Source organism: Artemia sp. Qi Xiang Cuo, chromosome 16 (assembly GCF_049724085.1).
Source record: "Artemia sp. Qi Xiang Cuo chromosome 16, ASM4972408v1, whole genome shotgun sequence".
NCBI classification, from domain to species: Eukaryota; Metazoa; Arthropoda; class Branchiopoda; order Anostraca; family Artemiidae; genus Artemia; species Artemia sp. Qi Xiang Cuo.
Window position 1 is genome coordinate 37,712,245 of NC_142809.1, and position 21,267 is coordinate 37,733,511.

A 21,267-nucleotide genomic window follows, 5' to 3' on the forward strand; every position below is an offset into this window, starting at 1 on the left:
AAACAATAGGCAAAGTTCATAGCTTGCAGCCCTTCCCCTAGGGGATGTGGGGAATCAAGTCATCCTCAAAGACATAGTTATTAGATCTTTTAACTAAGCTGAACAAAATGGCAATCTCAAAATTTTTGAATTGACAAGTTTGGGAAAAAGGAACGTGGGGGGAGGGCTAGCCACCCTCCAATATTTTTCGTCACTTAAAACAGTCACTAGAATTTTTAATTTCCAATCAAACGAACTTTCACCGGATCTTCTAGGATCACTGGTTCGATACGGTCGCTCCTGAAAAAAAAAACGCATCCGTGATCTTGCTTCTGGCAAAAAAAAATGCAAAATTCCACATTTTTGTATATAGGAGATTGAAACCTCTAAATAGGGTTCTCTGATAAGCTGAACCTGATGGAGTGATTATCATTAAGATCACTTGATGTTTTGGGGATGTTTTGCCCCTTTTTTCAAGAATTTTCTCAGGCACATTTTCTCGGGCTCATAACATTTGATGACTAACATTAAACTCGATGAATTTGATATATTTGGAATAAGCATCAAAATTCGGTTCCTTTGATGCATCCATTGTTATCAAGACACTGTTTCTTACAGTATTGGTTACTATTGAGGCGCATCACTCCTTACTTACAGTTCGTTACCACGAACTGTTTGATATTGGAAAAGTACAAATCATCCACGAAAATGAGAAAAAATGCAAGAAAATACGGCCAGTAACAATAATGGTACTGGTTTATATTTTATTCCATATGTAAATTTGTAAAGGAAAAAAAAGTAGCAAAACAGAAAAAGAACAACAATTAAAAAGTCTAAAAAAGAGAAGACCAAAATAACAATCTGATCTAATGAGCACACTCCGAAGTTTCTGCATACATGAGGTGGGGGTGTGGAGGAGAAAGGGGTAGTCCCCCTCCTTTACGGAATAAATTCTGCTCATTTTGGGATTTAATGTTACCCTTTACTTTCATAATAACAGCGTAGACCAGAAACACTCCCAGAAATCATAAGGGAGTAGATACCAATTTCGCATTTTCGATTCGTTCTGCGAACATAAGGTGGAGGCGTGGAGGAGAAAGGAGCAGTCCCCTCTTTCACGGAATAAATTCTGCTCATTTTGGGGTTTAATGTTACCCTTTACTTTCATAATAACAGCGTAGACCAGAAACACTCCCAGAAATCATAAGGGAGTAGATACCAATTTCGCATTTTCGATTTGTTTTTTCATTTCTTTTGTACCCCCCGCCCCCCCCCCGCAAAAAAAATGCTGGTTACGGCCCTAAGGATTATATATCAATTTCTACCTCCAGCCCCCTTCTCATCTCTCACTTAGAACTGATTCTGTATTTATTTGATGGCTCAATGAGAGCTAGGATGTTTTGGCATTAAAATGTACCCTTTTACGTATCTCTCTCTCTCTCAAACTACAAAACAATCAGAGAACCCCACTGTATAAGTATATTGTATAAGCGCCTTTTTAAGTTTTGTAATTTGTCCAATGCTTAAAGATAATAATAATAATAATTTATTTATTACCCACTAAAAAAAAGAAGCGGAATACATAAAAAAAACAAAAAAAAAACAAACAAACAAACAAAAAAAAAATCAAACTCGCACACTTAACAATTATTTAATAAGACGACGTAAATTATGGTGCGCAGTAAGACCTGCAGACAACGACAGCTTTCCCGCAAGCACAATCACTTTTTACTGTAAATCAGGGAGACCGAATCGTGATATTTGATGCTGGTTCTTGAACCACGGAGGGAGGCTCAAAAGGTACCGAGAAAATTTAAAATAATAAGTCCGGATAGAATTCAGATCTATGCTTCAGAATTGGAAGAAAACCAGATAAAAAAAGAATAGAATGATCGCAAAATGAAGAATAAAATTTCCCAAGCGCTAGTCTATTGTACCTCCCTCTATTTGCAACAATTTTTGAATATACTATCTGAATTTTTTTTTTTTTTGAATTAAAAACTGTCACATCCCAAAGTATTTTGAGATTATTAGTAATGTGAAGAGCAAGCCACCAAAAATAAGAGACACAGGGAATAGAAAAAAAAACACAGTTAAGAGGGAGACTTGAACTCAAATTAAATGAAATATATTTGCACTCATCGACGTTCAACATAAACCCAATCTGTCTGAACTGGTCTGAGATCCAGCTGACAGAATGTGAGAGTGCAGCCCTAGAATGACTGACAAGGAGAACATCGTCCGCATAAGCAAGATACGAGACATCAATTCCATCAGAAATGAAAGTCGAAGGCAAGGATAAAAGAATAGGAGCAATACATAACTTAAAAATAGTTGGAGAAAGCACACCATCTTGACGGACCCCACGCCGAAGAAACACCTTTGAATCAGAAACTAATCCATTACATTTTACCCGAATAAAAGAGTTCGAATACCAGTACCGTAACAAAACAACAATAGAAAGGTTAATATTGTTGGAAAAAAGGGAATAGAGTGCATGTAAGTGGACTATACTATCGAAAGCTTTCGAAAGATCAAGAGCACAGATATGAAGAGGAGATTTATCATTAACAGAATGCAACAAGAGGGAAGCTAGAGCACGATGGGCGTGCTGACATCCCAGCCTTTTTTGAAAGCCAAATTGATATTCACCAAAATTAAGATTTTCCGAAGTGAAAGGGTGAAGAATATATTCAAAAACTTTGCTAAGAGTGCACGAAACAGTAATTGGTCGATAAGAACTACACTCAGACGAAGTTTTTCCACGCTTCAAAACCGAGGTGACTGTGCCACAGAGAAAGCTGTCGGGAACCATAGAAGTAGATAAACACATCTGAAACAGTAGCTGAAGATGATCTATCAAAGTTGGGCAACCTACTTTTAGATGATAAGACGAAATTCCGTCTTGATCAACAGAGCTAGATTGCGTGTTCTTAATAGCTTGACTAATATCAACAGTAAAAACTGGGAATACATTACTCTGAGAAATATGATAAGGCAAACACGACTCAAGAAGGTTACTAAAAAACTTTTCAACTTCCCGGTTCACCTTGCCTAAAATATCATTATAATACGACCCCCAAGTGTAAACTGCAATAGGACTTTCAGAAAAATTACTGCTAGGCTTAACCAATGTCTGAACATGAAACCACTTCTCTCTCGACACTGGAAAATCAAAAGCAGATACCCTAGACTACCATCAGCGTTTTTTTATAAGCATGCTCGGTTTTTTGCTACAGATCGAAGACGCAAAGTACCAAGTATTTCTTCAAAGCAAAAGTATTTCTTATTGGGAAACATAGGGATATTTTTCGCAGGGGAATTTTCTATGGGGAGGAATTTTCGGTGTCTGGGGGAGTTTTCGGTGGGGAGTAAATTTTTGGGAGTAATTTTCTTTCAACGAGGATGTATTTTCCAGGAGGGGTATTTTTCGCGGGGAGGGGGATTTTTCGAGGAGGTTATTTTCCGGGGGTGAGTAAACGCCTAGAACCGTCTTTACATCTACACTACCAAGTCTTCTTTAATAGTGTTTGCTTTATAATTTTGCTGTTCCCAATAACCCGTTTACATCATGCTAGAAATTTATAGCAATAAGATAACCTAGACCTTAAAGTTCCATCACCACTCGATGCGGCTTTTTTTTATGTTCTTTTCAACTATAAGTCTATAAAAAGCACGCTGAAATGATCAATAGCTTAGAATTAAGCCCCTAAACATCTCGCTACGATGCTCTAGTTGCCTGGTAGTTCCAGGAGCGTCAGTTGGGGTTGGGGGGGGGGTTGTTTCCCTCCCTTGATTTAGAAGAATACCTTTTTCGGAACGTCTTCATTAAAATATACCCTTTTTTAGTATTTTCATTGAAAAAAATCTACCCCCTCTAGATGCTAAAAATGTAATTTGCCTCCCTCCCCTCAACTCTTATAAATTGACGCCACTGTCCTAGAATTAGTCTAGCCAATAGGACTAGCCTAGTTCTATCATTCAGGAGACGGCCAATGAAATATTATGAGGCCTAAGAAGGGGAGTATACAAGAGGGAGGGGGGGATTGTAAACCTCAGGTTTAGGGTTTTCGACCATGGAGATTATGAAGTTACTGTTTCATTCTTCCTAGCTTTTGCCCTCCAGAATTGAAACCCAAATTTAAATTTTTAAGCGGCATAGGGCACTTTATGATGGCTTTATTAAGTCAAATTTATGTAAAAAAGTGATTAGATTTGAAAAAAAAGCTTTCAAATGAGCCCTTAAACAGCTCTATTATGTTCCAGTGACCCATTAGTAGCAGAGGAAAGAAAAGGAGGACACATAATTACTTCCCAAAACAAAAAGTAGTGATCCTTATTGTTCAAGGTGGGGGCGGTAATCCTCCTGTTTCAAGTTGTCCACCAAGACGATTCCGATGGTGCATTTTTTATTTTGATCCAACATTTTCGAGGGCCTGTTTTTTACAAAATTCCCAAAATTTGTTTTCACAATAACATTTTACTTTTAAGATTAATCGAAATAACAGTTACCCTCCCTGAATCACATACAAATGGCAATTTTTCTTCACCAGGCAGTTTTTTTTTTCGAACACATTTTTAAACGTTTGGTTATTATGGACAGTGGTTTGCTGTTTACTAAGTTGCAGCTATCGCTACGGCCATGAAACCCCATAAACCATGAAGAAGGACAACCCAAAAGTACTTGATATACACAGACATTATAAATATAAAGTAAAAGAGCCATCGAACGTACCCATGAACCAGTCCATTTTCTCTGTAAGTAACTTGTATGAATTTACCAAATCGACTAGAATTGTTATTGTGCGCAGTCTTTGCGTTACCAAATGCCTAGAAAAAAAAAATTCTCAGGAAAAATGTTTTACAAAAAATATCACATAAATTTAAAACTCTTAACGCATTTTAAGAAGCCTGTTGAGTGGTTCCCAGAGGATTCACACCATTTGGGTTCAGTAAAATTTATTACAATAGCAATTGCGTAGTTTTCACATATAAATCACTTAAACAATGTTTAGACAACATTTCGTAATTTGTAAATACACAAATCCATTTTGTGAGCTAAATGATATTTTAGGATTGTACCACGTGAAGGAAATTCCTGCCCACGTTCAAAAGGGCCACATGTGCAATTTCTTTAAAAAAGACCTATTCTGACTTCTAGCTTTTCGATGGGCAGAAAACTGAAAGATTAATTAATTTAAATAATCATGAATGGTTTAGGCTACAGTCTAGACATACAATTTAGATACATATATACAAACATAAATGTTGCAGAATGAAGCAACCTTGAGGTGATAAATGTACCGTATATAATGCCTGAAGTATGAATCAGTAGTAGATCCAGGGGAGGGGCGATGGGGGAGCCCCCCCTAAAATAGTCTAAAGTAGTGTAATTTACTTAATTAACGCAAGTTTGCGCTAATTAAACTTGCTCCTAACGGAAGTTTATCAGATAAACCTATTTTAACCCCCCCCCCCCCAAAAAAAAAGTCCTGGATCCACCACTGGTACGCATTCTCATTATTGTAACAATGTACCATTCTCACGATATACCAAGCATTGTGAAGGGAATAGCCTATTATGTTCATAATTACTTTTCTCATAACTACAAATAAATCCGACATTCTAAGCATTCGCCTCTAGCTCAGTGGCTACAGTGTAATAAGTCAAGTAATGAAGCCTGACAGGATAGCTTCAGACACTCGGAGAATGGCGCAACACAAAGTTTAGAAATAGGCAAGTATTATATAGGAGGAAACTCGTAAGCTACTGATCCTAAATATATTTTGAGGATGGTATAAATCCCGGTTTGGCACCAAAGTCAGTTAGCACCTTTTATATTTCTGAAGCCATGCTGTAGCCTACCGAGCCAGGAAAACAAATCCCAGTCTCCTGGACAAACTTGGCCCTCAAGTCAAGTACTAAACTCGCCAAACAATAAAATTAACAAACGACGAAACCTTCGACGAGGGAAAATTATCAATCAAGACAGTAGGTCCTCTACGTTTCGGTCCTGGCAGTAGGCCTACAGAATTTACTCTGTCATCAAATTTCTCACGCGAAGGCTTCAAATCACAGCCAAAAAGTCTCCTCTTAAGAATCAGGGAAGGCTGAAAGAGGGCGTATGCCACATAACTATTTTTCTAATAGTTTAATAACAAAGATTCTAAATTCTATAAAAAAACAAAAGTCTGAAAACCTTTAAAAAAGATGTGAGAAGGCCAAGCGGCTGTGCATTGGGTCGCTTGGCATAGGGCGGGTGCAACAGGCGAAGTCAAGAAGCCTAAATGAAGATCTTGAGTAGGTTCAAAGGAGTACATATTGAAGAAAGGGGAAGAAATTCAACAAAAAAAACATATATATAGAAAACATACATAAGTACGAAAAAAATCGAATTTACTTGCATAAGGACTAGGCTCCATTCGTGTCAATTGAGGGAGATAGCAGGGGAGGCTTTGTCCCTAGATGCTACTACCCCTTAGATAGAAAAAAATACATTTTGGGGCATTTTCAGTAAAAAGTACCGTTTTTTGTACCTCCACTGAAAAAATTGAAAAAACTACAATTATGCCCCCCCCCCCTAGACACTGAAAAATAAATATTACCCCCTTAATTTTCTTGAGTTGACGCCACTGATAGGCTTAAAGCGCCTTCTATAAATAAAATTATAAGAAAAAAGTACTGAGCGGTGTAATAATGTAAAAAATTGATTAATTTTAAAATTGGTCATATATTCAGCCTTATGATACAAATTTTGCAATGTTTGTCCCATTTCAATCTTCCAACTAGACTGTTTCCATCAAAAGTATGTAAGCCTTTCTTTCGCTCTCCTTTAAATTTCAAAATACAAGATTTGCAATTTTATTCTGGACGGGATGACACATCCCTCCTTGCAAACAATATGAACCCATTTGTTTGTAGCTCGATTTTATTTAGGTCGATGATTTTAATCTGTCATTTCATCTAGAAATTCGAATAAATCACACTGGCCGACTTCTCTATGATAAACGTATCAATAATGGAAACCTTCTAATAAGTATTGCACTTTTTTCAGTACACAATGAGGGAGGAAGTGAGGCGGAGAGCAGTGATTGTGTGGCTAACAGACATGCACTCTTTGAGAAACAACGCACGCTAACAATCAGGGTACATTCTATTTGTAGGTTGTTGTTTTTCTTGAGGGGGTAGGGTGAGATCCCACTGCTCGTTCCGACAATTTGAACAAAGGAAGGAGAATTCCCATACAATCAAACAAAACAACCCAGTCGTAGGAAAATTTGAGGAAGTAGGCAATACCAGCGTTTCTAATCCCTCCCCCTATTTGAAAAATCCGGATAGCACCCCTGCCAAAGACCAGACCTGTGCAAACTTTATATACATTAGCATTTTAGAGACCAACATATTCGCCGGCCTATTAGAATGCAAGAGCAATGGACGCAATAGAAAAAAAAAACAGGGCTGTGGAGTCAGTTATAAGTTATATCCCACTTCGACTCCAGGCATTTTCAATATGCCTAATCTAACTCCGAATTCAACTCCATTCAGAAAAAGTTTACTAAAACTCCGATTCCGACTCCATAGCCCTGTTTTACAGCTTCATTTAACCAGATTTTAAAAGTTATAACAGACTCCGACTCGAACCCCAACTCCAGATATTTTCAACATACCGACTCCAACTCCGACTCCATTCAGTTAAATTACGAAGACTCCGACTCCACAGCCCTGAGAGAAATACAGCAAAGAAAAAGAAAAGTTGAATCTCTATTCAGTGAAGTGGAACATCTAACCTCTCCCGTCCAGACATTTATTTACCAATGAGGTCTTACTCGAAAGGTCCTCCAGTTGTTTTGTGGTGGCAATTTAATTGCTACCTTGCCATTCCCTCAAGGCAGGAACCAAAGCCGAAACTAGAAGATATAAAACGGTAAAGGTTAACAAATTAATGGCCACATGTGGCAACAGAGAGTTGATGTTTTTAGAGGCGTTGTGACTGTAGTAAATGTCAGGAGCATATAAATTGTATCTATTTGCATCATTGGGCATTTGACAAGGTGATCTGTGCCAAATTTTGTTCAAGAAAGACACCCATCTTTATTGTTTTTACCAGTCCTTCCTGTTGATAAAGTGACACTTTCCTCTCGCAGATGGATAAGATAGTTCAACTAGTGCGTGACAAAAATTTTAAACACTTGGATTTTATCTCTGAATGCATTAAAAAGTACAAAAAAGGAATTCCTACCACAGAAAAATAGACATTTTATAAAGAATAAACGCGAAAGCGTGGGGTAGTCATTATTCACCCTTGAATAGTCATAAAATATCTTATGGTTACCCCATGCTTTTATTTTCAACAAGAAAAAAAAATTCAAAAAACAAAATACCCCAAAGGCATACATTTTGTTTTGTGAAAGGGGACCAATGTACACTTTTTCAAAAAAAAAAATATTTTGAAAAAAAAATGCACTAATTTGAAGAATTCAATGCACAACCACCTCAATGATAGCTAAAATGACACTTATCCGTCCTTATGACACTAATTTATATATTGAACACACAAGAGCTCACTGTCAAAACTTCATACCAAGACCAGAGCTACTTATACATGATTAATCACGCACCTGCAAACAGGGTCTTGACTTAATAGATAGATAGATAGATAGTTTATTTTAGCCCACCAATAAAACAAAAACATGGCGGAGTAAGGGAAAAACAAAAAAAAAAACATTACTTCAAAAATAAACGATTAAATTATATACACTATATACATTCACAGCTCGTACATGACATGCAACGGAAGGAAATCGTAAAGGTGCTCCAGTGCACCTTTTCTAGCATTGGTTTCGTGCGTTACCACAACTTCACGAGGCTCTGGAATAAGATACTTGTCCAAGAGAAATTTATTTCTCTCGAACAGCGGTACTCGTAACCGAAATTTTAAATATTTGCAGAACGCAGATCTAGCCTTTAGTCCCTCTGTATCCGTAAACCATTCCCATACAGGGGACAGGTAAAGAAGATGTGGGAGTGCCACCGCTCTATATAGCCTCGCCAGAATTTGCCGATTGTATTAATACTTCAGGGGAGCCAGTTTAGCGTAGCTAATTCGTAGGTTTGACATAAGCGTGTCAAGGCAAAGGATTCTAGTTGCTTTCTTATCTCGATCGTACAAAAGACCTAAGTATTTAAGCGACAAAGACGGTGCAATAGTAGCGCTATCTATTGAAACAGTTGGTTCTGGTGCATCCCGTTTCGTTGAGTTGAAAACCAGAAATTCAGTTTTCTTACCATTAACTTGCAGACCAATAGCTCTATAGCCAGATACAAGCTTATCTAAACTATCCTGCAATAGACTCAGAGAAAAACTCAACATAAGTAAATCATCGGCATAGCTTATTAGACTCAGATCACAAAGATCAAGGCTAAGCCCACCAGAGATTTGTTTTGTAACCTTAGAAGTCAAAGTGTTAAATAATATTGGACTTAGAACTGAGCCTTGTCGAAGCCCTCTATTTAGTTTAACTGGCGCACTAAGTCTTTCAAGGCCGAGTTTCACTCTTATATAGCTATTAGAGTTCCAATAGGATAACATAGCTACTATACGGGTGTTCACGCCAGCATCTAGCAGGGTCTGGAAGACGGCGGACTGGATGACTGAGTCAAATGCATCAGAAATATCGACACTACATACATACACGGACAACCCGAGTAGTTCAGCCTTAGCAAGAATACGCTTTAGAAGTCTATGGGCAAAAGCACAGCTGGGATATTTTCGAAATCCAAACTGTCTGTGGTCTATAACAGATTTCGATGCAATTTCGCTAAGAACCAATCTTTCCAACACTTGGCTCAGCGTACTTGAGACAGTAATAGGCCTAGAGCCTCCACACTCATTCGCGTTTTTTCCTTTCTTGAGGATACTTGAAACAACCCCGGTACAGAACGAGTTAGGAACGGTCGCACTATCTATACACATCTGAAAGAGTAGTTGCATATGCTGAAGCAAAAGCGGGGAACCATTGCGTAGATGATTACCACTAACACCATCAAGACCGGGAGCCTTGTTACCCTTTAACTGGCTAACAGCCCTTGAAACATTATTTTTAGAAACCACAAAATAATTTCTCTGTTTCAGAAGCGAATCAAGACGTGATTTTAACGATTCATCATATTCATTTTTCAAAGGGATATTTTTTGACCCGAAAACCTTCGAGTAATGTTATAACCACTGTTCTTCAGGTACTGTGGCACAATGCTTTGGCTGCACTCTACTACTTGAAAACTTTTTCCCCATATTTTGCGGGTCGCGGATAGCCTCTTTCGAAGCAGTTTCTGCTTCCTCCACTTTAAGCTCATCCACACATGCTTTGTATTCTCTTTTTGTTTTACGAAAGAGATTGAAAACAGTACCTGACCTAGGCTTGCCGGATTCGCGCCACACTGAGTACCACATCTTAGACCTCCTTTTAGCATGATTCACGTAAGGATGGTCGCTCCATCCCCTTTTCCTAGTACCTTTCTTAATAACTGCACCAGGTACAGATGCAGACTCAGCAACTTTTAGTGCGTGGGTGATTTCAGCACAATATGTGTTGAGTGCAATTTTGTCATCACACCCATTGACCAGAAGCTGAAATGGAACTTTTATTTTGCCCAAAATTTCGTCACACGTCGACTGATACAGATCAATTTTAATCTTTTTCCACTCGCGTCTTTCTATGTAACCTCGATTTCTTGATTTCACTGCGCGACTAAAAGGAACACGGAACTTGAGACCGAGATGGTCACTTGCTGTATGCTCTGAATCCACCTGTATAGGCGAGGGGATAGTGAAGTTTAAAAAGACGTGATCAATATTGCTTGTGCTTCCTGAGTTGTGAATGAACGTAAAGTTTTGATCTTTAGTGTAAAGAGTACATTCACTCGGAATACATGTCACAAGAACGTCTTGTAACTTTCCTTTCAAGAGAGGGTCACACTGGAAGTCACCGCAGACTAAAATCCGCGAATTCCCCAGTTTGCGGAGGAGTCTTCCGAATCGACCACAAGCCTCGGTATACCGTTTTTCACTGAGATCCGTGTTCATGTTAGTTGGTAGGTAGACATTGACCAGCGTGAAAGCACTGGGGCCAGGGAACTCGACTGCTAGGTAGAAATCGCATGACTCAGGTTTACGACAGTCGATACTGTCGTCAATGAATATCGCAAGTCCACCACTACCGCGGCCCCTTGCAATGGAGTGCTTAGCCTCATGAATGTGCACAGATTTGTCAGGAATTGACTGAATAAGCCCAAAGTTATCGGTAGTTAACAAGTGTTCTTGGACGCAAACAATGTTATGTGCTATGCACAAGTTCTTGAGATAGTCCAGTTTGGCAGCATTATGGCCGTAAACATTGCGGCAAAATATAGATAGTTCGTTCATTTTCGGATTTGAGGATAAGCTTTCTGTATTGCTCGTCGGACTACTGGGCACTGCAGACTAAAGCTAGGGTGACCATTATTAGGCTCCGGGCACATAGCGCATTTCACTGTTTGAGAACGGCAGGAGCTCTCTCTACTGTTCTCATGGGAACCAGCACATCTGGAACAACGCATGGTACTGGTGCAGTCTTTAGCAAGATGATCAAATGACTGACACTTGAAACACCGCTTGGGAATTTGTCTGAATGGCCTAAAATGGGGGCCATATTTGGTCTAATAAAAAAAGAACTATTCGAACAAGGGTTATAGCGTAGTATTTTGATCATTACCCTTTTTAATGCTGCAAACATCTTCACGGTGAAAATCTTATCTTCTGAATCACACTTGACCAGAACTAGAACCACGGCCAGAACCCTATTTAGTCTCCGAAAAAAAGAACTATTCGAACAAGGGTTACAGCGTACTATTTTGATCACTGCCCTTTTTAGTACTCCAAACATCTTCACGGTGAGAATCTTATCTTCTTAATCACATTTGGCCAGAACAAGAACCAAGGCCAGAACCCTATTTGGTTTCCGAAATAAAAGAACTATTCGAACAAGAACTAAAGCGTCGTATTTCGAGCATTTCTCTTTTTAGTACTGCAAACATCTTCACGGTGAGAATCTATCATCTGAATCACATTTGGCCAGAACAAGAACCACGACCAGAACCTTATTTGGTTTTCAAAAGAAAAGAACCATTTGAACAAGGGATACAGCGTAGTATTTTGATCATTACTCTTTTTAATGCTGCAAACATCTTCATGGTGGGAATCTTATCTTCTGAACCATATTTGGCCAGAACCCACCCTATTTAGTCTCCGAAAAAACAAGAACTACTCAAACAAGGGTTATAGCGTCGTATTTTGATAATTACCCTTTTTAGTGCTGCAAACATCATCACGGTGAGAATCTTATCTTCTGAATCACTTTTGGCCAGAACCCTATTTAATCTCCGAAAAAAAAAGAATTATTCGAACAAGGGTTATAGCGTAGTATTTTCATCATGGACCTTTTTAGTGCTGCAAACATCTTCACGGTGAGAATCTTATCTTCTGAATCACATTTGGCCAGAACAAGAACCACGGCCAGAACCCTATTTAGTCTCCGAAAAAAAAGAACTATTCGAACAAGGGTTATAGCATAGTATTTTAATCATTACCCTTTTTAATGCTGCAAACATCGTGACGGTGAGAATCTTATCTTCTGAATCACATTTGGCAAGAACAAGAATCACGGCCAGAACCCTATTTAGTCTCCGAAAAAAAGAACTATTCGAACAAGGGTTATAGCATAGTATTTTGATCATAGACCTTTTTAGTGCTGCAAACATCTTCACGGTAAGAATCTTATCTTCTGAATCACATTTGGCCACAACAAGAACCACGGCCAGAACCCTATTTAGTCTCCGAAAAAAAAGAACTATTCGAACAAGGGTTATAGCATAGTATTTTAATCATTACCCTTTTTAATGCTGCAAACATCCTGACGGTGAGAATCTTATCTTCTGAATCACATCTGGCCAGAACAAGAATCACGGCCAGAACCCTATTTAGTCTCCTAAAAAAAGAACTATTCGAACAAGGGTTATAGCATAGTATTTTGATCATAGACCTTTTTAGTGCTGCAAACATCTTCACGGTAAGAATCTTATCTTCTGAATCACATTTGGCCACAACAAGAACCACGGCCAGAACCCTATTTAGTCTCCGAAAAAAAAGAACTATTCGAACAAGGGTTACAGCGTAGTATTTTGATCACTGCCCTTTTTAGTACTCCAAACATCTTCACGGTGAGAATCTTATCTTCTGAACCATATTTGGCCAGAACCCACCCTATTTAGTCTCCGAAAAAACAAGAACTACTCAAACAAGGGTTATAGCGTCGTATTTTGATAATTACCCTTTTTAGTGCTGCAAACATCATCACGGTGAGAATCTTATCTTCTGAATCACTTTTGGCCAGAACCCTATTTAATCTCCGAAAAAAAAAGAATTATTCGAACAAGGGTTATAGCGTAGTATTTTCATCATAGACCTTTTTAGTGCTGCAAACATCTTCACGGTGAGAATCTTATCTTCTGAATCACATTTGGCCAGAACAAGAACCACGGCCAGAACCCTATTTAGTCTCCGAAAAAAAAGAACTATTCGAACAAGGGTTATAGCATAGTATTTTAATCATTACCCTTTTTAATGCTGCAAACATCCTGACGGTGAGAATCTTATCTTCTGAATCACATTTGGCAAGAACAAGAATCACGGCCAGAACCCTATTTAGTCTCCGAAAAAAAGAACTATTCGAACAAGGGTTATAGCATAGTATTTTTATCATAGACCTTTTTAGTGCTGCAAACATCTTCACGGTAAGAATCTTATCTTCTGAATCACATTTGGCCAGAACAAGAACCACGGCCAGAACCCTATTTAGTCTCCGAAAAAAAAGAACTATTCGAACAAGGGTTATAGCATAGTATTTTAATCATTACCCTTTTTAATGCTGCAAACATCCTGACGGTGAGAATCTTATCTTCTGAATCACATCTGTCCACAACAAGAATCACGGCCAGAACCCTATTTAGTCTCCGAAAAAAAGAACTATTCGAACAAGGGTTATAGCATAGTATTTTGATCATAGACCTTTTTAGTGCTGCAAACATCTTCACGGTAAGAATCTTATCTTCTGAATCACATTTGGCCACAACAAGAACCACGGCCAGAACCCTATTTAGTCTCCGAAAAAAAAAGAACTATTCGAACAAGGGTTACAGCGTAGTGTTTTGATCACTGCCCTTTTTAGTACTCCAAACATCTTCACGGTGAGAATCTTATCTTCTGAACCATATTTGGCCAGAACCCACCCTATTTAGTCTCCGAAAAAACAAGAACTACTCAAACAATGGTTATAGCGTCGTATTTTGATAATTACCCTTTTTAGTGCTGCAAACATCATCACGGTGAGAATCTTATCTTCTGAATCACATTTGGCCAGAACAAGAACCACGGCCAGAACCCTATTTAGTCTCCGAAAAAAAAGAACTATTCGAACAAGGGTTATAGCATAGTATTTTAATCATTACCCTTTTTAATGCTGCAAACATCCTGACGGTGAGAATCTTATCTTCTGAATCACATTTGGCCAGACCAAGAATCACGGCCAGAACCCTATTTAGTCTCCGAAAAAAAGAACTATTCGAACAAGGGTTATAGCATAGTATTTTGATCATAGACCTTTTTAGTGCTGCAAACATCTTCACGGTAAGAATCTTATCTTCTGAATCACATTTGGCCACAACAAGAATCAAGGCCAGAACCCTATTTAGTCTCCGAAAAAAAAGAACTATTCGAACAAGGGTTATAGCATAGTATTTTAATCATTACCCTTTTTAATGCTGCAAACATCCTGACGGTGAGAATCTTATCTTCTGAATCACATCTGGCAAGAACAAGAATCACGGCCAGAACCCTATTTAGTCTCCGAAAAAAAGAACTATTCGAACAAGGGTTATAGCATAGTATTTTGATCATAGACCTTTTTAATGCTGCAAACATCTTCAAGGTAAGAATCTTATCTTCTGAATCACATTTGGCCACAACAAGAACCACGGCCAGAACCCTATTTAGTCTCCGAAAAAAGAACTATTCGAACAAGGGTTACAGCGTAGTATTTTGATCATTACCCTTTTTAATGCTGCAAACATCTTCACGGTGAGAATTTTATCTTCTGAAACACATTTGGCCAGTACAAGAACCACGGCCAGAGGCCCTATTTAGTCTCCGAAAAAAAAAGAACTATTCGAACAAGGGTTATAGCGTAGTATTTTGATCCTTACCCTTTTTAGTACTGCAAATATCTTCACGGCGAGAATCTTATCTTCTGAATCACATTTGGCCAGAACAATAACCAAGGCCAGAACCCTATTTGGTTTCCCAAATAAAAGAACTATTCGAACAAGGGTTAAAGCGTCGTATTTTGAGCATTACCCCTTTTAGTGCTGCAAATACCTTCACGGCTAGAATCACAGTATAGAGTTCATCTAATAAGTGGCAAAAATGTCCATTCGTTTCATTTCTTGTGTCAAATTCACTTTTTCATTTGTACAAAATACATTATTAAGTTTTAAAGGGAACAAAAAAGAAATAAAAAGTTCTTCATGACACAAAAATTGTAGGTATAAATTTTTATTACACGTAATATCTCCACGTTCAAAGTTGTTGCCAATGCCAATCAAATCATGATCAATAGTAGTTACGTAAAATATTCTGAAAATTCTAGACAATTGTTTGGATTAACTGTTTTCTTCTTTCTTCAAAGAAAGAAAAATGAAGCTTGTCTTCCTCCTAAATAAGAAAAGAAAACATGACAATAGAGTCCTCCTGTAGTTCACAAAACCAAAAAGTTCGCAATCTGGTTTCCAAGAACCCAAACTACAGAGGAAGTAAATAAAGGCGCAAGTTTTAAATACCGGGTTAAGTGTGTAGAATTTGCAAGTAGGAAAGGAAGCCACGGTTTTGTGGACTTCATTTTGTTTTTCTTTCACCAAAGGATTCCGGTGATAGTCATTAATATAGACTTATAGGTACTGGTAATGACAATTGTTAAAAAACCTTTGATATTAGGAAAGACGAAATCAACTTTCAAGGCGCGCTAAAAGAGAATACAAATATTCAGTATCACCTATTTTTAAATACTTTTACCCCAAAATGCACTAAAAATAAGAACAAAATATGCTCATTTTATCTTATATCCGAAAAAATTCTAATATCAAATATTTTTAAGACTAAATTCTAAAACTGAAAAAAAATTAAGACTAAACATGAAACCAAAGGACGGTCGCAACATTGAAAATCCTCCTTGAATAGCTCTACAAAATGTGTATTGATTGGTTTAAAAAAAAATTAGATAAAGTAGGAGTTAAAAAGCGCACACTTAATATTTCTACTTTCTACAAGAATGTGGGACATTCAGGGCAGAAAGAAACGACCACTCAGAAAGTTCTCTTACCTCTAAAACAGGCCCAGCGCTTAATATAGTCTGTTCCACGCCAGATCCATGACTTCCTTTTTGCGAAAGAGCTGTCAAATGATGTAAAAGAAAGTTAGTCGACTCTGTTTTACCACTTCCAGATTCACCACTAATCACAATACACTGTTGTCTCCTTTCTCTTAACATAGAGTGGTATGCAGCGTCAGCCACAGCAAAAATATGAGGTGGTAGTTCACCCAACCTCCTATTTTGATATAATTTCACATATTTTGGGTTATAAATAGGATAAAACTTAAATGGATTAACAGCAATTAGTATTGAGCCAACATAAGTGTATATATGACCGGCATTAAAACGAGCTTTAAGGTTTTCAAGAAGGGTTGTTTCATTTAAATCTGGGAGTTGGCACAAATCCGGATATTCTCGATCAAGAGGCTGGTAGAGGAAACGATGAAGGTAGTCGCGTATGAGTTGCGGATCCGTTGCATTTTCGGACCATAACGAGTCGTATATTTTTTCTCTAAGATAGAATCGAAATTCTTGGACATCACCTAAAATCAAAAGATAGGATTAAACCATTCAAAAATAAAAGAAGGATCAGGCTCATTCACAATGATATTTTACTAATAACAGGATTTGATCCAGTGTGAATTTGATCCAATCAGATATTTTTTCAAGGAAATTTCTAAAAATCGAATTTTCTATATTGATTGGCACCAACCAATCAGAAAATCCTGCGAAAAATCTGATTGGTCCAAATTAGCACTAGCTAAATCTCGATATTAGTAGGATTTCATTGTGAGAGGGCCAATAACACCATTTTGCCGCTCCTATAATTATTGACTTCAGTACACTAAAACCAACAAGGTGAATTGGATGTATTGCAATTAAAGCCAAAACGAGTTAATTAGCATTGGCCCCCTCTCCGTCTTCTTCGTCACGTTATCACTGGTTGCACAACTACTACTACTACTAACAACTCACCACAGTACCAAGCCACCTGAGGCCAACACAGCTACGCATGCTTCTCCTACATCCTAATCTATTCAAAGCCTCCCTTTTTACACCCTCCCACGAAGTTCCCATTTCCTTTAAATCTTTCTTTATGACGTCCTGCCACCCCAGACGAGGACAACCTGCTTTCCCTTTAGCCCTAGACGGTTGGCCAAACAGAAAAATCTTCGGCAATCTATCATTCTTCATCCGCACAACCTGCCCTAGCCACCTCAACCTTTCTTTCATTATACTCCTAGAGAGCGGTATTGAACCACATGTTTCGTACAGCCTGTTGTTGGAAACACGATCAGTCAGTCAGGTATACAGAACGAACCTTCAGCAATTTCTCTAGAAAACATTTGGCAAATCTGCATGCGCTTTTCAAAGCTCCCATGCTTCAGAGCCTTATTTGACTATTGTCATCACTGTAGCTTCTAATATTCTAATCTTGGTTTGCAGACTTATCTTCCTATTCTTCCAAACTTTTTTTAATTTTGAAAAAACACCCTGAGTCTTGGTTATTCTATTTTCAGCCCCTTCACCGCACCCACCGTCTTTACTAATAATACTACCAAAGTAAGTGAAGCTGCCCACCTGATCAATCTTTTCATTACCCAACATCACCTTTTCATCTTTACTTATTCCTAGCCTTAGTGATTTCTTAACATTAATTTTCAAACGTATTCTAGCACCCTGAACTCGCAAAACCCGCTGAACCCGCTGTAGCAAACGCACTGCAGGGCCGACACAAGAATCTTAGTTTTCAAGAAGCGTCGTTAATTTGATACAATACAACATTATCATAAATGAATAAAGAAAGCCCAAAACGAGTGCATAATAAAATAATAATCACATCAAACACAAAGATAACAGATACGAATATGAATGAATGCATGAATTCTAAAGCGAACAGAAATTAAAATGAATAATCTAGTTAAACTTAAAACGAACAGAAATTACCACAAATACAACTACTTATACAAGTAAGGATACCACCCCCATCAACCCTCTTAATCTAAATGTTTGAGCGTCGTTTGCGCTTTACTGAAAACGATTAGTATTTCGAGCACTGTGTTGAAAAAGAGGTGCCAATAGAAAACTGAAAAAAGAATGTGTCGAAGCGAAAAGATAACATCAGAGTCATCTCCCCTCTTTGGTACAGTTTCTTTCAAAAGGTTAGTTTATTCTTTCTTTTACAATAAGGACGGCTTAGAAGATGTTTTTTGCCAAAGGATCTGCTTTGTCATTTCTTTTTATTCACTAGCTTTAAAATTACCCCCAATTGGCTTGTCTTTTTCTTTATTTAGGCTATTCATGTTTCCCTGTGCGACATTTTTCGGCCTTTTTTGGGGGCCCTATTTTGAGGGAGGTCCATATCCAAAACTGAAATTGTTCTTTCAAATTAGGCCCAACTTCACCAAAGACTTCAAAAAAGTTTTTTAGTCCTTCTCATGCGAAACAACATTTTTTTGAATTTTTTATTGCGTGAATCTGGGTCCTTTAAACCAAGGACTTTCAGATATGTCTTACCCCCTCCCCTAAAAAAAAAACACTTCCTGGCCCCAGTTTTGCGGGCCCAAGTCTTAACCTAAGTTTTTGGTTGTCAATGAGCATTCTCTTGGCCGAGGAATTATAAGAATGTTGTGCAAGCGGGTGTTAAGTTTCAAACCCTTCAGAGAAGAAAAGTTCCTAGGGCCTTTTTAATCGGGGAACCAATATTCGTTACTCTTTTTGTGCAGTTTTTTCATTTACTCACCATTTTAACTACCGTAGAAAGTTTCTAGACAATAACAAAGTTTTTAAGACCATTTCCTGGTCCAATATTGGGAATCCAGTGCACCATCAAAAAGGAATTTTTTGTCCTTTTTCGGGAACACCAAATTTTTATTTCATTTTTTGTATTGTGTCTTGGATTCCCCATTACCTAAGGGTTTAAGGATATAAGTTTCAAGCAGATCAGAAAAAATTACCCTTTTGGGGGAACCCATATCCCCTAACCTAAGACTTTTTGTACATTAAAGTCCCTTTGGCTCAGAGACTTGCAGCATAAGTTTCAAGCTGTTTACAAAAAGTTCTTTGGCCATTTTTTAACCCTTGTCAAGTCCTGCTTTTGGGAAAGTCAATACCTTTTCCCCTCTGCACAAGGATCCCCTTAGCCCAGGGACATAAGGATATAATTTTCAAGCTGATAAAAAAAGCAAATTTTGGACATTTTATCGGACCCTTTTTTGGGAAGGGGGGGGGGGGGGAAGAGGGGCTCTTTTCACTGAATTTGTTTGTACAGTAAGATCCTGTTAGCTCAATTTTTACGGCTCTAAGTTTCAAATTGATCAGGGACAGAATTTTAACCCCTCTCTGGGCCCCCTTACACACCCCCACAAAATACAAAGAAGAAACGATCAAAAATCGAAAATAGTGATAAAAACACAAAAAGATTATTTCGAAAGGACAACCGCCTCTCTTCTTCAGCGCGAAAAAAAAATATTTAAGACAGATTTCAAAAAGGGGGCGAAGATAAAATAAAAAACAAACGCGGAACAAACGCCTCGCTCTTTACGCTAAAGTTTTTTATTGTTTTTAAAAAATAAAGTTATGAGACAGAGTCAAACTTTAGCGTAAAGAGCGAGGCATTGAAGAGGGGACAGCCCCTTTCATTTATGGAATAATTTCTCGATTTCTGTTTCAGTTAAAAAAAATTTATTTAATCTGAAGTGACAAATCAATTCGAAATCATAGCACGCATCACATTTGGCTTTCAACAAAACAAAATATATATATATGTAAAATTTCGGGGTAAAATTTGCACTTAAATTTCCACACTTTGGGATTACAAAAAAATACATATTCGTCCTAATGACAGGAATCTGTTAGGACGCGCCTTGTAAGATTTTGCCATATCTCAGTCTTGCAAATTATTAAATGTGATGACAGAATATAAACATAACTTTCGATGAGAAAAATTGCGAAACTAAACGTTATGATGAGGAAAATTGTGAATTTTAAATATTTAAAATCAGCATAAAAAAAGTAGATCCTATTCATGTAGGTTATGTCGATCTCAAGTGGAGAATTAGCAGGGAAATATACATCAGGATGATCAAAGTTTGACCCAATATAAATTATCTTGCTGATCCTTGAATTAAGGTAAGTTAAGGCAAATCTGAATTAAGGTAAATTAATACAACTAGTTATAACAACTTCAACTTTTATTTTTTAACAACCGCAAATAATTAAATAAAAATAAACAACACTTTTGCGCTGAAGAATAACCTAGGAGGGTTTGCGGTCGCGCGAAAGTCCAAGTAACTACTGACCTATTAAATTAATTATTTAATTAGATTAAACAAAAATAGTGATAATTATTATTATAACATAAAAATAATACCGAAACCACTCTTCATCGATCATCAAAACTCGACTCCCTCCTCCCCCACCCTGCACTCTTAACCGTCCATTCCCACCTTTACCTCCCCACCTCCCACCCTTACCTCCCAGTCAAGAACAGCTTAGCGAACGGTTTTCTGGCTCTAAGAAGAGTGGAAACGTCAGATACGACCTTCAGGAGTGGCAGTAACAACAACGTACCTTGACCTTTCGACGGTAGTGATGAAAACCAGAGCCTGCTTGGTGCAAATTTATTGTGCGATTCCTCTAATGCGGAATACCTTAACGACTTGAACTCATCCGCAACAAATGTGAAAAGTTTTTGGCAAGCTTCTTGTTTTAATGCAAATTTAGCTATTAAAAACTGACAAGCCGCAATTTATGTGCCTTTTTCCCATTATATTACAAATACAAGCGTAATTTTATAAAAGACTTCTTTTATTTCTAGCTGGAATTAGAT

General features: G+C 37.8%; 1 protein-coding gene across 2 annotated transcripts in view; it reads right to left on the reverse strand.

Annotated features, from left to right (window-relative positions):
- LOC148942872 (unconventional myosin-IXb-like) overlaps positions 1–21,267 on the reverse strand; it is a 251,047-nt gene that overhangs the window by 170,859 nt on the left and 58,921 nt on the right. For both annotated transcript variants that reach the window (XM_089102722.1, XM_089102721.1), the window contains exons 4-5: positions 16,446–16,978; positions 4,715–4,809 (exon numbers count right to left, since the gene is read on the reverse strand). In XM_089102722.1, the coding sequence (XP_088958848.1) occupies positions 4,715–4,809; positions 16,446–16,978 (628 nt within the window). The remainder of the gene's footprint in view (positions 1–4,714; positions 4,810–16,445; positions 16,979–21,267) is intronic.